Source organism: Coregonus clupeaformis, chromosome 20 (genome assembly GCF_020615455.1).
Source record: "Coregonus clupeaformis isolate EN_2021a chromosome 20, ASM2061545v1, whole genome shotgun sequence".
In the NCBI taxonomy this organism is placed as follows: domain Eukaryota; kingdom Metazoa; phylum Chordata; class Actinopteri; order Salmoniformes; family Salmonidae; genus Coregonus; species Coregonus clupeaformis.
Window position 1 is genome coordinate 13,031,297 of NC_059211.1, and position 22,831 is coordinate 13,054,127.

At 45.4% G+C, this 22,831-nt stretch overlaps 1 protein-coding gene across 7 annotated transcripts in view; it reads left to right on the forward strand.

The window, feature by feature from the left end:
* Window positions 1–19,611, forward strand: part of opa1 (OPA1 mitochondrial dynamin like GTPase) — a 63,557-nt gene extending 43,946 nt beyond the window's left edge. For all 7 annotated transcript variants that reach the window (XM_045205316.1, XM_045205318.1, XM_041839966.2 and 4 more), the window contains 2 exons: window positions 16,089–16,161; window positions 17,795–19,611. In XM_045205316.1, the coding sequence (XP_045061251.1) occupies window positions 16,089–16,153 (65 nt within the window). In that variant the 3' untranslated portion in view covers window positions 16,154–16,161; window positions 17,795–19,611. The remainder of the gene's footprint in view (window positions 1–16,088; window positions 16,162–17,794) is intronic.
* The last annotated feature ends 3,220 nt before the right edge of the window (window positions 19,612–22,831 follow it).

A 22,831-nucleotide genomic window follows, 5' to 3' on the forward strand; every position in this document is an offset into this window, starting at 1 on the left:
CCGTTCACCCATACCACATTTCAGAAAGACACAGCGGTTGGAACAAAAAATCTCTAATTTGGACTCCAGACCAAAGGACACATTTCCACCGGTCTAATGTCCATTGCTCGTGTTTCTTGGCCCAAGCAGGTCTCTTCTTCTTATAGGTGTCCTTTAGTAGTGGTTTCTTTGCAGCAATTCGACCATGAAGGCCTGATTCACACAGTCCCCTCTGAGCAGTTGATGTTGAGATGTTACTTGAACTCTGTGAAGCATTTATTTGGGCTGCAATTTGTGGTGCAGTTAACTCTACTGAACTTATCCTCTGCAGCAGAAGTAACGCTGCGTCTTCCTTTCCTGTGGCGGCTCTCAGAGCCAGTTTCATCATAGCGCTTGATGGTTTTTGCAACTGCACTTGAAGAAACTTTCAAAGTTCTTGAAATTATCTGGATTTACTGACCTTCATGTCTTAAAGTAATGATGGACTGTCATTTCTCTTTGCTTATTTGAGCTGTTCTTGCCATAATATGGACTTGGTCTTTTACCAAATAGGGCTATCTCCTGTATACCACCTCAGCACTATAGCTCCTCAGCTCGTTTCTGCTGGAGTGAAGCATGTGCTTTTATAAGCCCAGTCATTGCGCAACTATTCTAAATGCAGTCACGTGTTTACAACAGTTTTGACGGCCACGATTAAAAAATTGCTATTTTTTTTCTCAACTGGTCATTGAAACACGCCTCCCATTCGCCTTTCAAGTGCATAGGCAACGGTAGGCAGGCTATCAGCGCGTCACGCACCACTTTGCAATAAGAGCTGGAGGCAGTATGTATTTTGAAAATGGATACTTAATTGTTTGAACCCTGAACGTTTTACTTCATATTATGAGGCATGTCTTACCTTGCTTCAAAGTAGCCCAGGCAACCCTGATTGGGTGCCATTTGGGACGCAGACCTAGGAGTGAAATGAAAGAGATTAGAGGATGCGGCGTTTGTGAATTCAAGAACACCTCCTTGGGTGGGTGTGTGCGCGTTGGTGTGTGATATAGCTTAGTTCCCCGTTTGTATCTGTTTATGCCTTCATGCATATTCAGAGGTGTGTGTTTCGTGGTCGACACAATACCTGTCTGTTTGCACCGTATGTGTTTCTGTGCGTATTCGCATGTACTTCTGTCTCGACTCGTGGTCAATACAATACCTACCCTTGAGGAGCAGGCATAGTCACAGTCGTGTGCCTGTGTGTGTGTTTCCTGTTTACCAGTGGGACTGCAATGCGTCGCTAGGCCTTGTTGCTATCTGTTTGTGCCTGCCTGCCACCGTGTTAACGGGAGATCCTGGGAGATAATTAATGTGCTGTTGGCCGTAACACATACACACTGTGACCCCCCAGGAACTGACCGTTAGTCATACAGAAGACTATACCATTTAAGACAAGTCCAGGCCTGCTGACAGTGTGTGTGTTGGGGTTGTTGCTAACTTGCATTAAAGTTTGTGTTCATTTACAGTAGCCTATATATTTCTGTGTGTGTACTTGTATTCACTTGGGTGTGTTTGGGTCGTTGCTAACTGGCTCAGTGTTGGTAATTCTTTGTTGGTAGGCAGAGAGAGAGGTCCATAATAAGAGGCTATTGTGTAGTGACAGACTGAGGCGTCCACACTACAGTAGCCTGCTTATTTAGTGAATCCCTGCTAAGTGCATTAGTAGAGCAGCACGAGAGAGGCGGGCTGCCAGCCTCCCAGGGCCTTGTCTCGGTTTCGTGCATGCGTATGCGTACACAAATACACACCATTTACCATGACGCACACATGCACACAGTTTGAAAATGAGTCAGGGCGCACCCTTATACATCACGAGTCAGTGTTTAGGCTAATCCACCCCCCACACACACACACACGCGCTATCCTATTGTTAGTTCCTCCTTTAGTTTGTTAAAGGTGTGTGCATTGATAAAGCTTTCCACATGCAGCAATGATATGGTTGTTGCTGTGTCTGGCTCCTATCGTTGTGCCAGCTAGACTGGCATTCAGGTGTTGCCTTGAACACACATACACACCTCTCTTTGACTGTATGACCCTTCAACACACACAGCAAACTCTCACAAACACACACTGTGTTTCCCCTATAGCCCCGTGGCTGCTAAATCATTGCCGCCACTCTACAATGTTTTTATATATTTCTGCTTTTAAAGGGATATTGCGAGATTTTGTCAATTAAGCCCTTTTTCTACATACCCAGAGTCAGATGAACGCATGGATACCATTTTTGTCACAGCGTGCAGTTTTGAAGGAATTTTCGAACAGGCGTTAGCCCAATTGCTAACTTGCCTTAGCGCAATGACTGGAGGTCTATGGTAACATTTAATAATAATAATAATAATAATAAGATGCCATTTAGCAGACGCTTTTATCCAAAGCGACTTACAGTCATGCGTGCATACATTATTATTATTTTTGTGTATGGGTGGTCCCGGGGATCGAACCCACTACCTTGGCGTTACAAGCGCCGTGCTCTACCAGCTGAGCTACAGAGGACCGCATGCTAGCTGCAAACTAGCATTAAAGCAATGACTGAAGTCTAGCATGCTAGCTGTTCCCAGAGTTCCTTTCATTGTGCTAATGCTAGTTAGCAATAGCTCGCAAAACTGCCTTCAACTCCCTTCAAACTGCACAAAAAGACATACAAATGGTATCTGTTAAAAAATAATTGAAATCTCGCACTATCCCTTTAAGATAAGTTACAATGTTTATTTGTAGCAAACAGGGTGAACAGTGGCACAAATGAGCCACCACTTGCTCATCTCCCTACAGTGCATGGGTGTGCATCACTTCTATTTCAGATGGTGTCAACCTAATTCAATTTTCATGCATTTTGGAGTAGAATGTCTTTTTAAAAAGTCAGCAGAAGTGACCTCGCGGTTGTTCTACAATCTCCCCCACCCACCCACTACCTTTGCCACTGCTGCTGAAAAAAATCCTAGGGGAAGCACTGACACATGTACTCTCTCTCTCACACACACATATACATCATTTGTTAGGTTGAGTTTAAAAGGGGATGACTTCACTTCCTCCTATGGGGGTCATATTCTCTCACCAAACCACCAGAGGGGAAACAGAGAGGGATAGATAAAACAAAACTCCTCTCTTCATCCTCTGCTTCTCGGTAGAGGAATTACTAGACCTTTATAGGGAATAGGCTGCCATTTGGGATGCAGCCATCCTCCTCCTTTTCCTTCCCATAGTGTCTGATGTGGGATGAGGGAGCGTGGTGGGGCTGGGAACACAATGGTTACACACCACGTTGACTCTGCCCATGGCTGCGGGTGCTGCACACTTCCAGAGAGGGAAGGGAGGGTACCTGCAAACCAGACACCCCACAGAGATTATCCCTGCCTGGGCTTGTCCTCCTCCAACACCCCCTTGGCACTCAGAGGAACCAGAGAGGAGTGAAGCTTCAGAAGTAGAGGCTGATTTCAGAGTAGTTTTATAAAAACGTGTTTGCTAACACAAGCTGTTTAGCAGAAGGGTTGAGATTTTGAAGCGATGTAGGATACACTATCAAGGGGGTGTAGGCTACACTACCTTGTGTAACAAGGCTTCGAGGCATGGTGCTCCTGAACTCAAAGGTTCAATTAATGTTCATTTGAACTTTCCGACGCTTCCGCGCTCCAACCTAGCAGTTTACGAAGCACTTTTAAGACCCTAGCTACATTAGGTCAAATGGGTTCAATGCATTCATGTAAGGTTGTCAGTCAGCTAGATGTAGTGAGAGATGAGGATCGTGCTGGTTAGCCCTGTGACAGTGCGGAGGTGGTTGTCTGTCTATGTATTGTAGACCTAGACGTGTGCAGGGGGCTAAAGGGCTGCGTCCCAAATAGCATTCTATTCCCTACATAGTGAACTACTTTTGACCAGAGCCCTATGGGCCCTGTTCAAAAGTAGTGCACTATATAGGGAATAGGGTACCATTTGGGATTCAGCCTGGAGGTCTCAGAAGGGCAGTGGAGCCCATCACTCTAAATGACCAGACAGACTCTACTGGGCTCCGAGATACACCTCAAAGCACAGCCACGAGACTAAGTGTTTGGAGTTCTCTATAAAGGAAGTTTGGAGTTCTCTATAAAGTTAGGCTGTTTTGCCATTTTTCCCCTCAATTATGCTTGGGCGGTATACCATATATACTGGGGTATTTTTAAATACTGAGGGTATGATTTTCAATAGTTTCTTTTTTTAAATATGTATTTATTTTGGTTTTGGGGCGGCGTAAACCATATTAAGTTAACTATCTGAGATATGCCAAAAAAACATTTTCCTGGTAGATACACTACCGTTCAAAAGTTTGGGGTCACTTAGAAATGTCCTTGTTTTCGAAAGAAAAGCGATTTTTTTTTTTGTCCATTTAACAATTTAACACCAGTCTCAACGTCAACAGTGAAGAGGCGACTCCGAGATGCTGACCTTCTAGGCAGAGTTGGAAAGAAAAATACATATCTCAGACTGCCCATCTTAATCTTTTCTTTTTATTGGCCAGTCTGAGATATGGCTTTTTATTTGCAACTCTGCCTAGAAGGTCAGCATCCCGGAGTCGCCTCTTCACTGTTGACGTTGAGACTGGGTTTTTGCGGGTACTATTTAATGAAGCTGCCAGTTGAGGACCTGTGAGGCGTCTGTTTCTCAAACTAGACACTGATGTATTTGTCCACTTGCTCAGTTGTCCACTCCTCTTTCTATTCTGGTTAGAGCCAGTTTGCGCTGTTCTGTGAAGGGAGTAGTATACAGCGTTGTACGAGATCTTCAGTTTCTTGGAAATTTCTCGCATGGAATAGCCTTCATTTCTCAGAACAAGAATAGACTGACGAGTTTCAGAAGAAAGTTATTTGTTTCTGGCCATTTTGAGCCTGTAATCGAACCCACAATTGCTGATGCTCCAGATACTCAACTAGTCTCAAGAAGGCCAGTTTTATTGCTTCTTTAATCAGCACAACAGTTTTCAGCTGTGCTAACATAATTTAAAAAGGGTTTTCTAATGATCAATTAGCCTTTTTAAAATGATAAACTTGGATTAGCAAACACAACGTGCCATTGGAACACAGGACTGATGGTTGCTGATAATGGGCCTCTGTACGCCTATGTAGATATTCCATAAAAAATCAGCCGTTTCTAGCTACAATAGCCATTTACAACATTAACAATGTCTACACTGTATTTCCGATCAATTTGATGTTATTTTAATGGACAAAAAAATTGCTTTTCTTTCGAAACTTTTGAACTTTTGAACGGTAGTGTAGATAATGTCAAGTTAATGTTTTTAATGGCTGTATTAGACATGATACAAGTGAACGTCTTGTGATGTTTGGCTAAACTGCGACGTAAGCCTCTCCTCTCACACACCTGTGTGCTGTTTGGCCCTCCCCCTGCAAGACTCGACAGGAGGAGATTCCACCAGTTTAGCTGGGTGGGGAGGTGTGTGAGAGAAACTGAACACGGTGGCTCTCGAAATCCCCTCCAGGCTGTTGTTACACACTCCTCATCTGAAGGCTGGGAGGCGGGAGATGACTGCCCCTCATAAAGATATTAGGTTAGACCAGTGGTCATCTCGTTAATGGATGGCAGGGAAACTTTATTTCAATGCTCTCGCTCTCGCACTCTCTCTCGCTCAAAGTGACCTGAGCCTCACCTGGCTGCCTGCTTTATGGTGGAGATGGGGATAAGGAGGGGGAGAGAGAGAGGAGGGAGAGACACACTTCTCTTAACAAAGGCAGAAATGTGCTCCCTGTTAAGAGCGATTTGCCCCTACTCGCAGAAGACGGGCAGAGCCCAGCACCACTCAGGTTTCACACGGGGGAGGTGTGTGTGTGTAGGAGGCAGATTGTAGGAGTGTTAACGGGTGGTGCAGGGTGTGTGGAGGTGAAGCAACGTGTGTTTGTATATGTAAGGGGGGGGGCACGTGCATGCGTTTGTGTGTGGGTGAGGGGGGAGAGAAGAGGAGCGTACCACAGGCCAGAGCAGCTGCATGGCAGGATGCCTCTTCTCTCCCTGGAAAGGAGCCCAGTGCTAATATGGAACTGCAAGCCCGTCAGGAGACTACTGACGATGTGGGCTGCTGCCTTAATTCCAGTAATACACAACTCAATTACAACATCCCAAGAATATACTCTCTCTCCCTCTGTCTACGTGCCTCTCTTTTAACCCTGGCTGTTTTTTCCATCTCTCTCTTTCCCCATCTCTCTCTCTGTGTCTCTCTCTCTCTCTGTTCCTCTCGCTCTCACTTTTTCTATTCCTCTCTCTCCCTCTTCCCCATCTCTCTCTCTTGCCGCCATCTCTTGCCTTGTGACAGACTGACACCCCTTTGACTCCACATGATGGGAGAAAATTGCTGTGTAAACGCCATCAGTCTTCCTCCTCTCTGAAAGCATAAATCTTTGCTTTTCAGATGTCATGAAGTTGTGGACCTGAAAGGGAAGTTGTGGGTGTTTATACAGCTTGTCTTACAGTACACACAGGCAGGCGGAGGAGTCCGTTTTTTATACACTGCTTCTTACACACACCACACCACACGTGCACACACACACCATACACACTTCTCTTCACCTTTTTTCCCAGGTCTTCTCTAGCTCTCCCTGTGAGCTTAGCACTGGTATTGTGTGTGTGTGTGTGTGTGTGTGTGTGTGTGCAATAGCACTCTTGGTTGTCTGGACCTGCTCTGTGGAATGCCCTCACACAAACCTCAATCTCACATCTTCTCCCTCTATCCCTTTTATCTCTCGTTCCCCCCCTCCCCTCCTCTCCTCTCCTTTGAGCAGCTCTTCCTCTAGAGTGATTAGTGAGGCTCAGTGAGAAGTGCTCCTCTGTTTCCTCCTGCTGTAGTGGATGACGTATAGGAGTCTTAGGTGTGTGTGTGTGTGCTCAAGGTTTTACTGTGTTTACTGTGTTTGCTCTGGACGGCAGGTCACAGCGGAAATGGCTCTAGTAGCCTGCACAGGCACTCCTACCAACCCCCACACACACACACATACACACACTTTATATGTTTGCTCTCTCCTCTTAGAGAAAGCCTAAGCATCTGCCATAGGACAAGATGGCACTTGTCTGTTGCTTGTATATGGAGCAATGTACTGTAGCATGTCCATTAGATGTATGTGCTGTACTGTTGGCTGTTTGTGGGAATAATAGAGGTTTGGATAACATTTAATCACACTGTTGCGTTTTACATGGGAGGACGTTTGGGCTATATGTTTGCTTTGGAGCTACAGTGGTGGGATGACCACTGTCTTGTTTTTCGGATCTCGGATTGTCCCTTTAATCACTTAGGGGCCATTTGTTGCTGCTCTCGCTCTCTCAAGGGCCCTGTTGCATTTGAATGAGTTGGTAAATGAATTGGCTGACCCTTTAGGTTAAACTTTTATTCTCTTCACTATCTCTCTACATCTATTTTGGTGTTTTTTAAAAGCATTTAGTTGGCTTTCCCCTCTCATGGTCTCACATAGACAAATAGATGGTGAAATAAGTGCTTTTATTATAAATGGACGTTAGAGGCTATATTTTCAAAGCTGAGGTATTTTTCTTGAGTGTATATACTCCGGCTGTGCCCCAAATGGCACCCTATTTCCTATTTAGTGCACTACTTTTAACCAGAGCCCTATGGGAAACCCTATGGGCCCTGGTCAAAAGTAGTGCACTACATAGGGAATAGGGTGTTATTTGGGATGCAGACTCTGGCTTTAAATGTAGTGCTAGTTTAGAAGTTTTCTCATGAAGAGGAAACATCAAGGATTGACTCTGGGCCAACTTGTCCATTTTCTCCGGGGCTGAGAGTAGACAAACACTACATTTAGAGTTGTCATAACGCCGCTTTAAAACAAACTGCTCTGTCTTTTCTTTCATCTGCAGCCAGCTCTCTTCCTGTCTTAACTCTCTCACACACACCAACTCCCAACATGGTTGGGCTCTTGCACACACACACCCAACATGCACAAGCTCACACGCAACACATGCGTACACATATTTGTGTGTGTGTGTTTTTACATAGAAGGAACGGGGAGCATGGCTGATGTTAAAAGCACCTGTGGGTCTGGCCCCCAACCAATCCCCTCCTCTCTGACAGAGGACTGTTTATACCCCTTCCTGACAGCCAGTGGAGGAAACGACTTCCATCTTCCCAACAGCTGGATCAGAGGCCCTCCTTCCCTCCCTACATCTCTCCTCCTCCCCTCCCCACACCCGGCCAGCCAGCCAGCCGCTCCCAGTCCCACTCACGACCCCCTACACTCCTCCCTCATCCCTCTCTCCTTTCCTCCCCCCGTCCCCTCCTTCCTCGCTGAGGCTGGGAGCCAGTGGGGGCTGTCCACGCTCCCTCCGACACATCTCTGGTGTTTTGGTGACCCCCCTGCGCCCTCTCCATATCCCCTATTCCCCTGCATCTGTTTCACAGCCCCGCAACAGCAGTCCCCGGATGGTTGTAAATCTCTCCTCGCTCTGCCTGAGTGTGTGGAGGAAAGAGGTGCAGGGGACGTTTTGGGAGACTGACCACACTGTCAGAGACCCAGCCAGAAAGAGAAGGGGTGTACGCTAGGGCTAGGCTGTTGGATATGCCTTTCCCAGGCCCTGTCTCAATACTCCTCTTCTAGCCTCCTCTCCTTGTCTCCTCCAAGACCGCTAAAGGCAACAGGTGAAAGCACTCATCTGTGTGAAAGAAGTAATGGGCAACGGAAGCTGTTTCAGGCCATTGGGGGAAACGTTTACGCAACCTTACCTGTCACCTATCAGTGATCATCAAGAAAAGGTTACGAGGAATGGAAGCCGCTGAGAAGTATTGAGACACGTCTCCGGTGCTCCTGAGAGAGTGATCCATCAGTGGGAAAAGAGGAAGTGGAGAAAGTCATGTGATGTGGGACAGAGGAGCGACCAGTGAGGCTTCCGTCCGTCTGTTTCCATCCCAGCAGGGCCCCCTGGGGCCCATTCCTGCAGATCCTCTTGTCACTCAGACACCATCTGTCTCCCAAATGGCACCCTATTCCCTATGTAGTGCACTACTTTTGACCATGGCCCCATAGAGCTCTGGTCAAAAGTTGTGCGCTATATAGAGAATATAATGCCATTTGGGATGCATCCACAGTCTCAGACAGCACTGTTACTGTTCACACACTAGGCCCCTGTTAGCTGTCCACTGCTCGGATAAGATGATGAGGTAATAGGAAAACCATACACTTCCTCCCTCACATGGTAAAAATAGAGCAGGCTGTTTTAAGAGTTCTCTCTTGTTTTAGTGTTTTGAACAGATGAAATGGGGGATTTTCTCAATGTCTTCCCTACACATGGGCTACCAGGGGTTAGATTCATAGCTAAGATTTTGATTAAGTTTAGTGCTTAATGTTTAAAGTTGGCAGGTCTTCTAGTTTTGTGTATTAGATATTTTATCAGACTTTTTCCCGTCGCCCACAGATAATAGCTAGGTTTCCATCCAATTGGCGACCGATTTTCATGCAAATTCTAAAATCTGCATAAAAACATTTTCCTACCAGAGATGTTTCCATCAAACTGACTTTTTGCGGATAAAAGGCTTTTTGTGATGACGTAGTGCACATAACTACTTTTGCGATTTTAAATCTACCGAATAAAAAATACAAGTTAAATGGGTTTCCAGACGTATTTTCAACTCTACCAATGGTTTTGTCACAAAACCTGTTGCGTTATATGGAAAATGTGCCCACTTTGGTCTTGGCACATGTGCTCTAGCCAACAGCTCGCAGATACAGTTCGGGTAGGCTAGGCTTATAAGATTATTATGGGTTAGAACAAGATTATTTTTTATTTGTCAAATAGCAGCCATGCATCGATCATCATGTCACCAGAATAAGACCCTCAATATTTATTGGAAAGGAGCATCAACCTCATCACCATGTCATCTGTAGCCTAATAAATTGCATGCTTTCCCGAGTCGTAGTGGGAGGATCACAGAACAAATCATCCCGCGTGACTCCAAGTTTACTTCGAAAATGATGGTTATTGTATCAATATTTGTGCATAAATGCGTTTCCACCGCCATTTATTGCATAATTAATTGTACAAACATAAAAAAAAATCCCACCATGTCGAACTAATAAATTGTCTGTCGACTTTTATGAAGATTTCCTGTTTCCATCAGGCCGGTTATGACTTTTTTCATGCATCAGGTAATTCCTCGCATTAAATGATTGGATGGAAACCTGGTTATAGATAAAGAAACTTGATGTACGTTTTCAGAGATCGAGTTTTTATGTGCTTGCAATGACATATTTCACTCTAGTGGTGGCATTAAGGAATTCAGTGTGTTTGCTGTTCCTGCTGTACTATGTGTCAATGGGACAGGTTTGTGGGCTCTAGACCAGCTGGAGACCTGTATTTACCTGATGGAGTTGGAGTGTTGGGTGTTCTTATTGGGGGGCTGATGTGCAGACTATGACGTGTCGGGTGTCATCAGCCGTCTCTGTGGTTCGTTTGGGATCAGCGCTGTGCCTTCATGGTACTTACCTTCATGGGACTGACTGACATGCGTTCTTTAGGGTATGTCATGAGTCGGACCTCCAGATTCATCTGTGTGTGATAGAAGTCATGGAGACAGACAGGGGCTCTTCCAAGGTGGGACCCTGGTATGGATGTGCTGTGTGCCACAATCAGACTATGCCTTGGAATTGAACACATTACAGTTGATTCTGTTCAGTGTGTCTGTTTGCCTGCTTATGTGCGCGTGGCGTGGTGTGCATGCCCGACCAGAGTTCAGCAGCTGGCAGTCCACACACACACCTGTGGCTCTGAAGGATTATGACAGTGATTTAACATAAACACTCTGTCACCCTGAGATTATCAGGCCGACGTTACCCCGTAAGATTGATTGTCCAGGCTACTTAGCTGCAGTACAGACCATCTGAGTGCAAAAGGTTGGCTTTAGAAGCCTGGGAACTCTGGCTCTCTGTGATTTTACCATGATTTACAACCCCCCAAAACAACTCACAAATTGCATAGACGTTTTCTGAATTTACAGCTTGAGTGTCTTGCACAGCTTTTACGGTATAAAGACTTGTCATTACTCTGCGCTTGTAAAGTGAAATACAGTCTCAATCTTGTACAGGTAAAGTAAGACCAGTGATGTTATGATTTTGTTGGAAGGCTTAAGAAATATGGGATGTGTATGGGTTCCTTTTTTCTTAAAACCCTCTCAGATTCATCGTGCTCTGTGTTTGATCATACTGCTGTTTTCCAACATGAAACCTCTTGAATGCAAAAGTGCGCCACTAGCTACGATAAATCCACTTAGGAAATTAAATCTCCAGATTTTGCTCGTTAACCCAATTTTACAATCCCCTGCATGCACAAAGTTGTTGACATCTCACCATTTAAAGGTGTGGCAATGTCTGTCAATAAAACTGCCCAGGAAACTACACAACACATCTTCACCTGGCGTTTTCACACTTTGTTTTCCCCGCTTTGCTTTTTTGTTTAGTCTGGCCCCCTTGGTGACCCCAGGTTGAAATTGTTCCGTCCCAGGGCTCGACTCCTTAGTTCTGCTCTTCTCAAGCATCTGGTTCCTAGATGAGCCCTCCAGAGCCAGCCCTGATTCATGGCTTTGCCACTGACGGGGCGTTTTGCCGACGACGTTCTGCTTTCTGCGTCCACCTCCTACAGTCCTTATGTTTTTATAGCGTGTTACAATACAGATTTAGAGACAAGTCAAGTGACATGGCGGCGGCCTCTTCTTCTGTTTGTTGCATTAAGAGATCGGCTTTCAGTCAGGACAGGATCGCGCATGCAGACGTTCAAAGAGTCGGATTCCCCCCGACTGTAACCTTGCTTGTGACAAGAGAAGTTAAATTGTTTTTTTTTTTTAATGATGACAGTTTGGGACGGGAGCCTCCTGACCAGGCAGTGAACTCGGTCCTGTCTTGAGTTGGCTGGTGCTGGACTGGAGCACCATGCAAAAACAACAGGGGCTGGTCTTGGCACTGAACGTTACCCACAGAAAGCCTTCCGTTGACACTTTTTAATACAGTCTGCCTTTTCTGACGGCTGCCTTTCTCCTTTCACGTCAAACTCTAGAGAGGGGCATCCCCCATATTAAAGAGATTAAGGTCTCTCTGTCCTCTCTACTCTTCTCTCCATCTGTATGGAGCGGTTGTTCGGCCGGGGCCACACTGTTTCACAGTCTAATTACAGGTCAATTAAAGGCTTTTCCCTCAGTCCCTTCTGCTGCTCCTGCTCCGGCAACCGAAGGCTTACAGCCTTTACAGCTCAGCAGAGTGGGAGTGAAAGAGATATCATTTCATGTGGAGATCAGCCGAGAGAGGGACCTGAAAGAGGGGATTGGGAAATGCCCGGAGTTCCCCCACAGCCCACCACCTGAAAAGGGGCCTCTGGGATAGAGGCCAAAGGATTATGGGAATATTCATGACCAGATAAAGGGGAGGGCGGCTGAATAGCATTGTCTCAGGGCTCATCTCTTAGGTAAACATGCGCCTATATTGATTATTTTAGATTCCTCCGAGGCTCTGAGGCAACAGGCAAGGAACGGCGACTCTGTCCACTTCGTGTGTTGCATTTCCGCGCGCCTCTAAAGGAAAGCTGCCTTGTGGCCTTTTCTTTCCCTTGTCGTCTTGTAGGACAAACAGATGGCGGAAGAGAAATAAATATGTTTCTCACTGTTGCTGCCCAGAATATTGGCTTTTTCTGAAAGCTGCCATTCAGAGCTGTGCGTGCCCTCGCTTTTCTCCCACAAGATGGCAGGGGCTTCATTTTAACACCATTATAAATGAATTTGCATAAGTGAATTGCGAACCGTTTTGCCTATCAAATTCTGGTTAAAAAAATATTGAGACCTCCTGCAGCCATAAGGTATGAGAACTGCTATAAAACTGTAAAATGAACTTCAGGTAAGGTTATCCTCTGTGGTTGACCTGTTGCAGTAAGTGGTCCACATCGAGCAATTAACTCTACACAGTAGCTCCCTGATCAGTATCACATCTAGACTCCGCTCAACAGTGACGCTTCGAAGGTGAGCCAGGGGTATTCCCTGGCTTGTTTTGATGTGACAGAGATGTCCCCCCTCCTCCTCCTCTTTTCTCTTCTCCTCCATGGGTCTGGGTCAGACAGATGTTGCTAGTAATCCTGATCCGATTGGCTCCGATTGAGTTATGATGTTTTGCGGCCGGAGCCCGGCCCATACCCCTCCTCCCGGTATGTGTGCTCCTTAACTTTATTTGAGCGGTGTGGTTCTAGAGTGGGGCTACAGCCGGGTTAGGTTTCAGCCTCGCCACACCTGCCGTGGTAGTGGAGCCGTGGAACCGTGTCAGCGTGCCCTCGCTCTCCCAGCCCTAATGCCTCCATTAGGTGTTGTAATCTCCCCTTACCGCCTCCCTATTGTGCCCTGACGTGTTAACTGAGTATCAAAGGCTGGGGAATTTCTTTTTGCCACCTGCCAGGAGTGTGTGTGTGGGGACGGAGAGAGGAGGGGATAGGTGTTTTTCTACCACGGCTTGTGCTGTTTTTCACGGCGTAGGGGTGTGTGTGTGCAAGGTCAGTGTTTTCTCAGCACTTTTAGTGTTATATTTCAGGACTCCAAGGTGTGTGCGCACGTCCTCAAAGGCTGCCGTGTGCCTTTCATCCGTCAGAAAGGGATACCTCTACACCCGTTCCCCCATCAAAGGGTCTCGCACGAGCCCCTCACTCTAGGATAAGGTTACCCTCTAAAGCACGCATGCAGCTCCCACCTTTGTGTTGACCTGAAATGGACACTTAAGACACTGTTGTTCCCAGGTCTAAACCGCTATGATTTATTGTCCCGTGGAAATCAAGGAGTCTTACGGTTTTGAAGCTTTCAGACCTTTGTGTCTTTAAGTTTCTTGAGTCAAAAGCATTTGAAGATACTCTTCTGATTGTATCTCGTGAGGCTGATTGAAAGTAGTTGAGTTGCAGTTAGTGCCTCAGAGTTTTGTTTGAGTTTGTGCTTGGGGCAGCTCCAGTCGGATTAGTCTACTGGAATAGAGAGCGACGGAGAGACGGGGCCAAGGATGGGTGCAACTGGCACTGCTATTCCCCTATAGGCCTCCTTTTCTTTCTCGCTGGCCCATAGACTTACACTTGCCATTGTTAAATCAGTGATTAAAGAGTCTCTGTTACTGCAGCCCATCGTGTGACAGTACATGTTGTCATACGGACGGAATTCTCCTCAAAAGGACCCCAACGGCGGGACGTGGTGACTCGACATTTCTCCAGTATATTTCCCTTTCATGTGGAATGTTGTTATGGTATCTCCCGTCCATTAGCTAGACGTGTGCCTGGAGGGACATAACATGTCATCGGTTCTGAGGGCGGGATCTTTGATGTGGTGTCTGTGAGCTTACTGGAAATGGCCCACAACTCTCCTCTTCATCAGAATATTTCACTGAAGTGGTCCTTTTTTTATGTTTGAGTGCTGTCAGTGGGGACCATCTGCTGTTGGGCTGAAATAAGAGGTGACAGTGGAGGCACAATGGCCTGTGACAAGTCTTATTCTGCTAGTAAAAACATACAGAATTTCAGGGCATTGGTTTCACAATTCACACTCGTACTGTGAAGGTATGCCATGGGCTATTATGTATACTGAACAAAAATATAAACGCAACATGTAGAGTGTTGGTCCCATGTTTCATGAGCTGAAATAAAAGATCCCAGAAATTTTCCATATGCACAAAAGCGTATTTCGCTCCAATTTTGTGCACAAATTTGTTTACATCCCTGTTAGTGTGCTTTTCTACTTTGCCTGACAGGTGTGGCATATCAAGAAGCTGATTAAACAGCATGATCAATACACAGGTGCAACTTGTGCTGGGGACAATAAAATGCCACTCTAAAATGTGCAGTTTTGTCACACAACACAATGCCACAGATGTCTCAAGTTTTGAGGGAGCGTTTTTTTTAAATGTTCATTTCTCTACCATAAGTAGGCTCCAATTATGTTTTAGAGAATTTGTCATTACATCCAACCGGCCTCACAACCGCATACCATGTGTAACCACGCCAGCTCAGGACTTCTACATCCGGCTTCTTCACCTGCGGGATCGTCTTAGACCAGCTACCCAGACAGCTGATGAAACTGTGGGTTCGCACAACCAAATAATTTCTACATAAACTGTCAGAAACTGTCTCAGGGAAGTTCATCTCCGTGCTCGTCGTCCTCACCAGGGTCTTGACCTGACTGCAGTTTGGCGTCGTAACCCACTTCATTGGGCAAATGCTCACCTTCCATGGCCACTGGAACGCTGTAGAAGTGTGCTCTTCACGGATTAATCCTGGTTTCAACTGTACTGGGCAGATGTTGTCGTGTGGGTGATGTCAACGCTGTGAACAGCGTGCCCACTGGTGGGTTATGGTATGGGCAGGCATAAGTTACGGACAACGAACACAATTGCATTTTATCGATGGCAGTTTGAATGCACAGAGATATCGTTACGAGATCCTGAGGCCCATTGTCATGGCGGCCCGATGTCGCCAACAGATGCATATCTGTATTCCCAGTCGTAAAATCCATAGATTAGGCCCGAATGAATTTATTTCAATTGACTGATTTCCTTATACTGTAACTCAGTAAAATTGTAGGAATTGTTGCATGTTGCGTTTTTTAGATTTTTGTTCAGTATATATCTGTAACTGGTGTTACTGGTAGTTGGAAGCACTGGAGGCCACGGGTCTGAGAAACATCTCAAGTCTCCTTGGGTCCTCTCGCATATAGAAACACAATGGAATAGGCCTCTTTTAGCAGACTCAACCATTCACATGATAAGTGGTTTTCTGTGTTGTACTGTATGAAATTAGGCATCTTGGATGCTGCGTATCAGGGTAGATGTCAATTCGAAGTCCGTCAACTCAGGAAGTGATTTGAATTTAAAATTCTAAAAAAATCAAAATAAATAGGTTCTCCTTTTCAATTTATTGAGAAGTCATTGAAAATAGATGACATTTTTACAACCATGAAGTCGGAATTTTAGTTTGAATTGACTGTCTTCAATTTTTTGGAATTGACCCCAACCCTGCTCCATATCCACTGTTTGTTTTGGTTTTGCAAATACTAATCTAACCCACTCTCTTTTGTCTTTCCTCCTCTGCAGAGAAAGTCCGTGAGATTCAGGAGAAACTTGAAGCCTTCATAGAAGCTCTTCACAAGGAGAAGTAGAGCATCAGGTATCTGACTCAATGATCTCATTGTAGATATCACACGTGCTACAGTACATTGACTATTAGTGGCCAGCATTGTACAGACATTTATCTAATATACCTTCTGTATTATGTAAATACATACACTACCGTTCAAAAGTTTGGGGTCACTTAGAAATGTCCTTGTTTTCGAAAGAAAAGCAATTTTTTTGTCCATTTAAAATAACATCAAATTGATCAGAAATACAGTGTAGACATTTTTTATGTTGTAAATGGCTATTGTAGCTGGAAACGGCTGATTTTTAATGGAATATCTACATAGGCATACAGAGGCCCATTATCAGAAACCATCAGTCCTGTGTTTCAATGGCACGTTGTGTTTGCTAATCCAAGTTTATCATTTTAAAAGGCTAATTGATCATTAGAAAACCCTTTTGCAATTATGTTAGCACAGCTGAAAACTGTTGTGCTGATTAAAGAAGCAATAAAATTGGCCTTCTTGAGACTAGTTGAGTATCTGGAGCATCAGCAATTGTGGGTTCCATTACAGGCTCAAAATGGCCAGAAACAAAGAACTTTCTTCCGAAACTCGTCAGTCTATCCTTGTTCTGAGAAATGAAGGCTATTCGATGCGAGAAATTGCCAAGAAACTGAAGATCTCGTACAACGCTGTGTACTACTCCCTTCACAGAACAGCGCAAACTGGCTCTAACCAGAATTGAAAGAGGAGTGGGAGGCCCCGGTGCACAACTGCGCAAGAGGACAAATACATTAGTGTCTAGTTTGAGAAACAGACGCCTCACAGGTCCTCAACTGGCAGCTTCATTAAATAGTACCCGCAAAACACCAGTCTCAACGTCAACAGTGAAGAGGCGACTCTGGGATGCTGACCTTCTAGGCAGAGTTGCAAAAAGAAAAGCCATATCTCAGACTGGCCAATAAAAAGAAAAGATTAAGATGGGCAGTCTGAGATATGGCTTTTTCTTTGCAACTCTGCCTAGAAGGTCAGCATCCCGGAGTCACCTCTTCACTGTTTAAGATGCGACTGTATCGGTCCGCGGGAGCCCAAATCGATCTAAATGAAGCAGGCATTTGTAAGAAAACCGATTCAAACGTTACGAATTGCTGCTTCACTAACGTTTTTACTCATAATTTTTTTTTGCCTTATTCTGAAAATAGCTCTAATCTGTTGTGGCTGAATTGATGCGTCTTCTCCTTCAGCCTATCAAACCTTTATGCATGTAACTACGTATGACATTGATCTACAAGTCAGATAACAGCTGTTCACGGCAACGAGAGGTAGGCCTACCCTATCCCTGTTCTAATATTAGTAGGCTACATCTGCACGCCACCTTCAGCATTCAGGTATTTGTGAAATAGCTTTTGCAATATTAGGCTTTATTAATTGAGAGACAACCAATGTAATTTGCTGGGTCATTGTTACCAAATGTGCTGTTGATCGTTCGATCGAATCGTGCTGGTAAGGAGATATGCACATCCCTAATATTTTATTATATTTTTGCTGCTTTGCTTCTATTCAAATGATGCAGCTCAGCGCTGGTTCATAGTGTCACTGTCCCACCAGTAAAGAGTTATGTTGAATACTTTTAACTGTATTAGAAAATATACACTAACCCATCTCACCCTTTCCTCTTTGCAGAAACCATTGGAAGCAAACCTGCGGATCACAGAAGCAATGCACTGATCAAAGAAAACGAATTCCCCCCTCTGTAAATGACTGCTCACCCACCCCCCATGATGCCCACCAACCCACCCCCACATCTGATTTTAATGTCTATGGCTTAGCTTACCCGCCCCCCTTACACACCTCACCGAAATGAAAGGAAAGAAGGAACTGCAGCCCAGGGAAGAGAAGCCGCCCAGGGAAGAGAAGTGGAGTGTGTCAGACGGAGCCCTTTGACTGAGCTGGGTCCGTTTATCAGCGTGGCAGAGCATAGAGCACTTCCTCAGATCCGAGTGGGCTCCCTATCACAGCCACATGCCTTCTCCATAGGGCTTTAAAGGCCCTGGATGTGTTCACCAGATGTGTCCTCCTCACACAGGAATCCAACAACTGTCTCCGGCTTTTTTGCTCGTCTTTCCACGTTTTCGGCACGGAAGACTAAGAGATGGGAAAAGACAAGCTTGACGTTACACACCACCTGACTGACCGAGCGATGTCACATGTCGTCCTCTCTCTCTCTCTCCTTGCTCCCTCGTTTCTTATAAATGAGGATGTTGTACAGGTTCTCTCTCTCTCTTCCCACTTCCTTTCCTTTGGTTGGGAATGTGTTTAATCGGCTTCAGCACTTGTCAGAGGGTTGCTTCCCAAATGGCACCCTATTCCCTATGTAGTGCACTATTTTGCATGCACTATTCTCCTGCCTATTGTTAGCCCTCGCCATACCCATAGCCCTAGCCCCAATTAGGACTTCTTAATGCTAATGCACTTTAGGTAGCTCTAGCCCAACTCTACACTTGCAGCTTATCGACATTCACTTAACCCTATAGCTACAGAACTCTCTTAACCCACACTGTCACAACAGTCAACCTCCATCCTCCCAAAACTAGAGTATATTAACAGTGGGTCATCTATACCACACAATATAATATAGATTTTTATTTTGTAGAAGCAGACTTGATTTGAGAGTTATGTCTGCTATTGATAGGAAGTGTGCACGAGCCCACTATGTACCTCTCTCTGTGACCTACTGTGTGTGCACCTCATCATCACAAGGGTTTATATGATAGCATTTAGTTTCACAATGGGACTAAGCAACCTCTATATGATGTTAGTTCTGGCAAAGATCCAGCTTTGGTTTCTATTGGACTATAATCGAGTTCAACCTGCAGTGGATGGAACCACATTGTCCAATCACGGTGGGGGAAAGATGCTAGTGACCTCGCTCGATTCAAAAGTGGTGATACAGCATGGTTTGGGTTCCTGGTACTGGACTCAACCACACTATTCTCCCCTTCTTTGACTTGTCCTTTCACTATTTCTGCCTCTGCTTCTCCATGATCTTCTGCCTCTTTATTCTCGCTCCTCTGTCAAGCCCTCTCTCTTCTCTTCTCTGTCCACCTCATCCTCTCTCTCTTTCACCTCTCTCTTTCACTCTTTACTCCCGGCTCTAAAGCGTATCTCATGATAAGATGGACTGAAGGGGTTTGTGGCATACTATAAACCTGGTCATTCATATTGTGTATATGGGTATGTATACCGTACATTGTGTACATGTAAAGTTAATACAAATCATGGATCTGTTATTGCTTATGGGAGGAATATCAGAGTTCAATGTGCTTGTAACAGTATATCCATCGGTTGGTTCAACACGTATAGTTCTCTTTTATGTTGTAGAATGAGGTGTTTGCATGTTATACCCCTTCAGATGTGCTTTATTTATTACAGATTTGATTGTGTTTAAGAAAATAAGTGAAAATCAAATTGACGTTAATAAAAATGGCATTTTCCATGAAGTTATTTCCACTTTGTTCTGTTGACTACATCCGTCTACCTTCTACCACAGTGTTGTAGAAATGTTGAGGACAAGACAAACTAACACAAACCTAGGCCATGTGCAGCGGGGTGGCCGTCCGATCGCCTCTGACCCCAGAACATCGGTCGTCATTTTCTGTTAATTTCCCAACGATTCTACATGTTGAACTTCCACCGTTTGTTAATACCCAGCAGGCGATCTTCTGCGCACGGCCGACGTTCTTGTGGTCCTCTGTAGCTCAATTGGTAGAGCATGGCGCTTGTAACGCCAGGGTAGTGGGTTCGATCCCCGGGACCACCCATACGTAAAAATGTATGCACACATGACTGTAAGTCGCTTTGGATAAAAGCGTCTGCTAAATATTTTATTATTATTATTATTATTTATCTGACCTTTCTAAAAACGTTGCAGACATAGTATGCATCCTCCTCACCTATAGAAACCCCCATACAGTTGGGGTAATCCCTCCTTCAGGTCTTCATTCTTAGACATTGAATAATGTAGAACTTGAATGGAAATGAAAAATAAAACAAAGTGACTAGTGCTTGTTGGAGAGTCACTTAAATGTCCACATTTGTATACAGTACTGTCTTTTCTTTAGACTGCGGGGTTCAGTGTGTGTTTTTGTTGCTCAAGCCTATCTTTAAGCTACAGTACTGTAGTGTATCTCGGTGCTGGTGACCTGTGTAGTCGAGCCCTCGCTGCTCCTGGTCTGGCCCGACAGCCTGCATGTCCAGGTCTCTCTTGACTCCTGGATGCGGCCTACCCCGAGGTAGTGTGGGCGAGGGAGATGTGGGGAGGCAGGGAGCTGAGGTGTAAGGCTGATTAATAACTAAGGGGCTAGAGTTCCTCCACTCCTGGGCATCCTCTCCTCTTTCACAAGGACCTGATTGTTACTGCATCTCCACGTCGCCAGGGGGCAAAAGGGGGGCGGTGGTGGTGGGACGTTAGGGGCCTGCTCGCTGCCAACACCTGAGGGGGGCATACACACACATCTGCGTTAACTGCCTTTTTTAAAAGTATTTTTTATTCGTGGGCGGCTATATACCCTGTTTGTAAAGAAGAAGAAAAAAAGCTTTAACCTAATGACTCTGTACAAGGTCTCAAAAGAATGGGGAAAAAGTCAACCTCCAGACGAAAATGCCTTTGTGCTATCAGATAACCATGTTCAGAGAAGGAGGGAGGACACACTATACAACCATTAGCATCTCCAAAGGCTGTCACGTTGACTAATAGTCGGCCACACAACGGCACAGTGACTCAGTTTGTTCCCCCCCACCCCCCTCCATTATGCGCCTGACACAAAGGGGATGGAAGACTGGTAAAGACCTGTCAAATGTGCTACTGCAGCAGACGCTCACAAAGCTTAATTTCTCCTCTTCCCAAAAGAGTACTCTTGTTCTTTTTTTTAATCCTCCCCTCACTCGCACCCCTCCCTCCCCTGCCTTTTGGCGGGATATGGAGGTCAGGGTGAGGGGTGGGTATGGACAGCACTACTGTGAATGAGTCCTGGGGAGAAAGAGATAAATTTCAGAGGTTGGGTGGTTTCTGGCAGTTTGGGTCATGTTAGCATTTGTTTGCCGGCTTGTTGGAGAGGATTGCTTTGTTCCTCCTCTCTCTGTGTCCTGGGTTAGAGAGCGAAGGATGGAGATGGAGAGGCTGAGGGACAGGGTGGGAGAGAGCTTGTACTGAGAAGCCCACACTCACACTGGGCCACCAATGGACGGGAGATCAGGGAAGAGGTGTTGAGCAAACTGCCATCTGCTTTTAAGGGGTCCATTCAAGAATTCAAATCCCCAAAACTATTTTTGAAAATGTTTAGTGTTTGGCCTCAGATCCTAATTTTTAATTATATCTGCTATTAGAGGTTTATCTAATGTTTAAAAAAAAACTGATTTCTTGTAATAAAAACCTTAGCACATGTATGTGTCACTTTCAATTGGACAGTAAGTATTTAATTTCTTTGCACCCTTCCAGGCAAACTGACACAGTCTGTATCTAATCAGACAGAGGGCTGAAGAGAAGCAACAGCCTTTATTCTCAATTTTCAGCAACAAACTCTTTACTGTCCCCAGGGCCCAGTGCTTTCTGTGCAGCGGAGAAAAGATGTCACAATTGGCTATTGTGCTTATGTCCCAGGCATCTTCCCATTGCGCTGTGGGGTCTATTCCAATGCTGAATTGGGCCCATGGGGATTTCGGCCAAGTCACAGAGGTCAGCGACCCTCCAAACACACAGTATCCTATCACCCCTGTCCTCAGATTCTGGGTAAGCTATAAAATACGCTAAGTGCCTAGAGTTTATATTTTACCATCTGATGGCTGCATTGCAAAAACAGTGAACACGTGTGAATCCTGTGGTTGTGTGTGTGTGTCCGACACTGATAGCACAAGGGTGGCAGTGTATAACGGAGGGAGTATCTCTGCCACATTTTTTTCTCACCATTCATCCCTATGGGCCGGATGAAAAGAATGGGAAAAAATCCATAAAATGACCTCACCGTCTCGCAGCAGGGAAAGCCATAAATGAATTAGCGCTTTGTGAGGGAAATAGGTCCGTTTAATGGATTCCCAATGGCTGATCTATATTTCTGCCTTAATCTCTCCCCAGACCGCTGTTGTCCACTCTCACGCACAGGGTCGCCCCAACGCACAAAACACAGGCCTTGTTCACCCTTTCAATAGCCACGCTAACACACTGTTAGAATTCAATTAACAAGACACCCGCCGTCTACCAGGATAGAGGGTAAACAGTAATATAGAAACAGACCCAATGAAACACATTGAAACAGCAGAGATGGAGAGGGAGGGAGAAAGACTGCTCATGACAGGGACCAGGGACTTTCATGTGTTGATAAGGAGTTGCCATGGAAAAACACATCGCCACACAAAGTGTTTCTTAAAGCGAGAGGAGGAAGAGAGGGCTGGCCTGAGCTTTTTAGTGCATGGGGTAACGGGTTTGCATGGACTTAGAGGGATTATGACCGGCATTCATGGAAACCCGGGGGCCAGCAGGTGAGGTCTAGGCTCAGCTAGCTCATCCTTTAGGTAAACAGCTCTGGTGGTGCTGGCGTTGCCAGGTTTGGAGGATGGGGTGGGTTGCCATGTCCAGGCTGCGTTGCCAGGATGAAAGTGTTTCTGTGTCCACAGTGGCGGGAGGGAGGCAGAAGGCTGATCCCTCCTGGTAGAGTTGCTCTGACA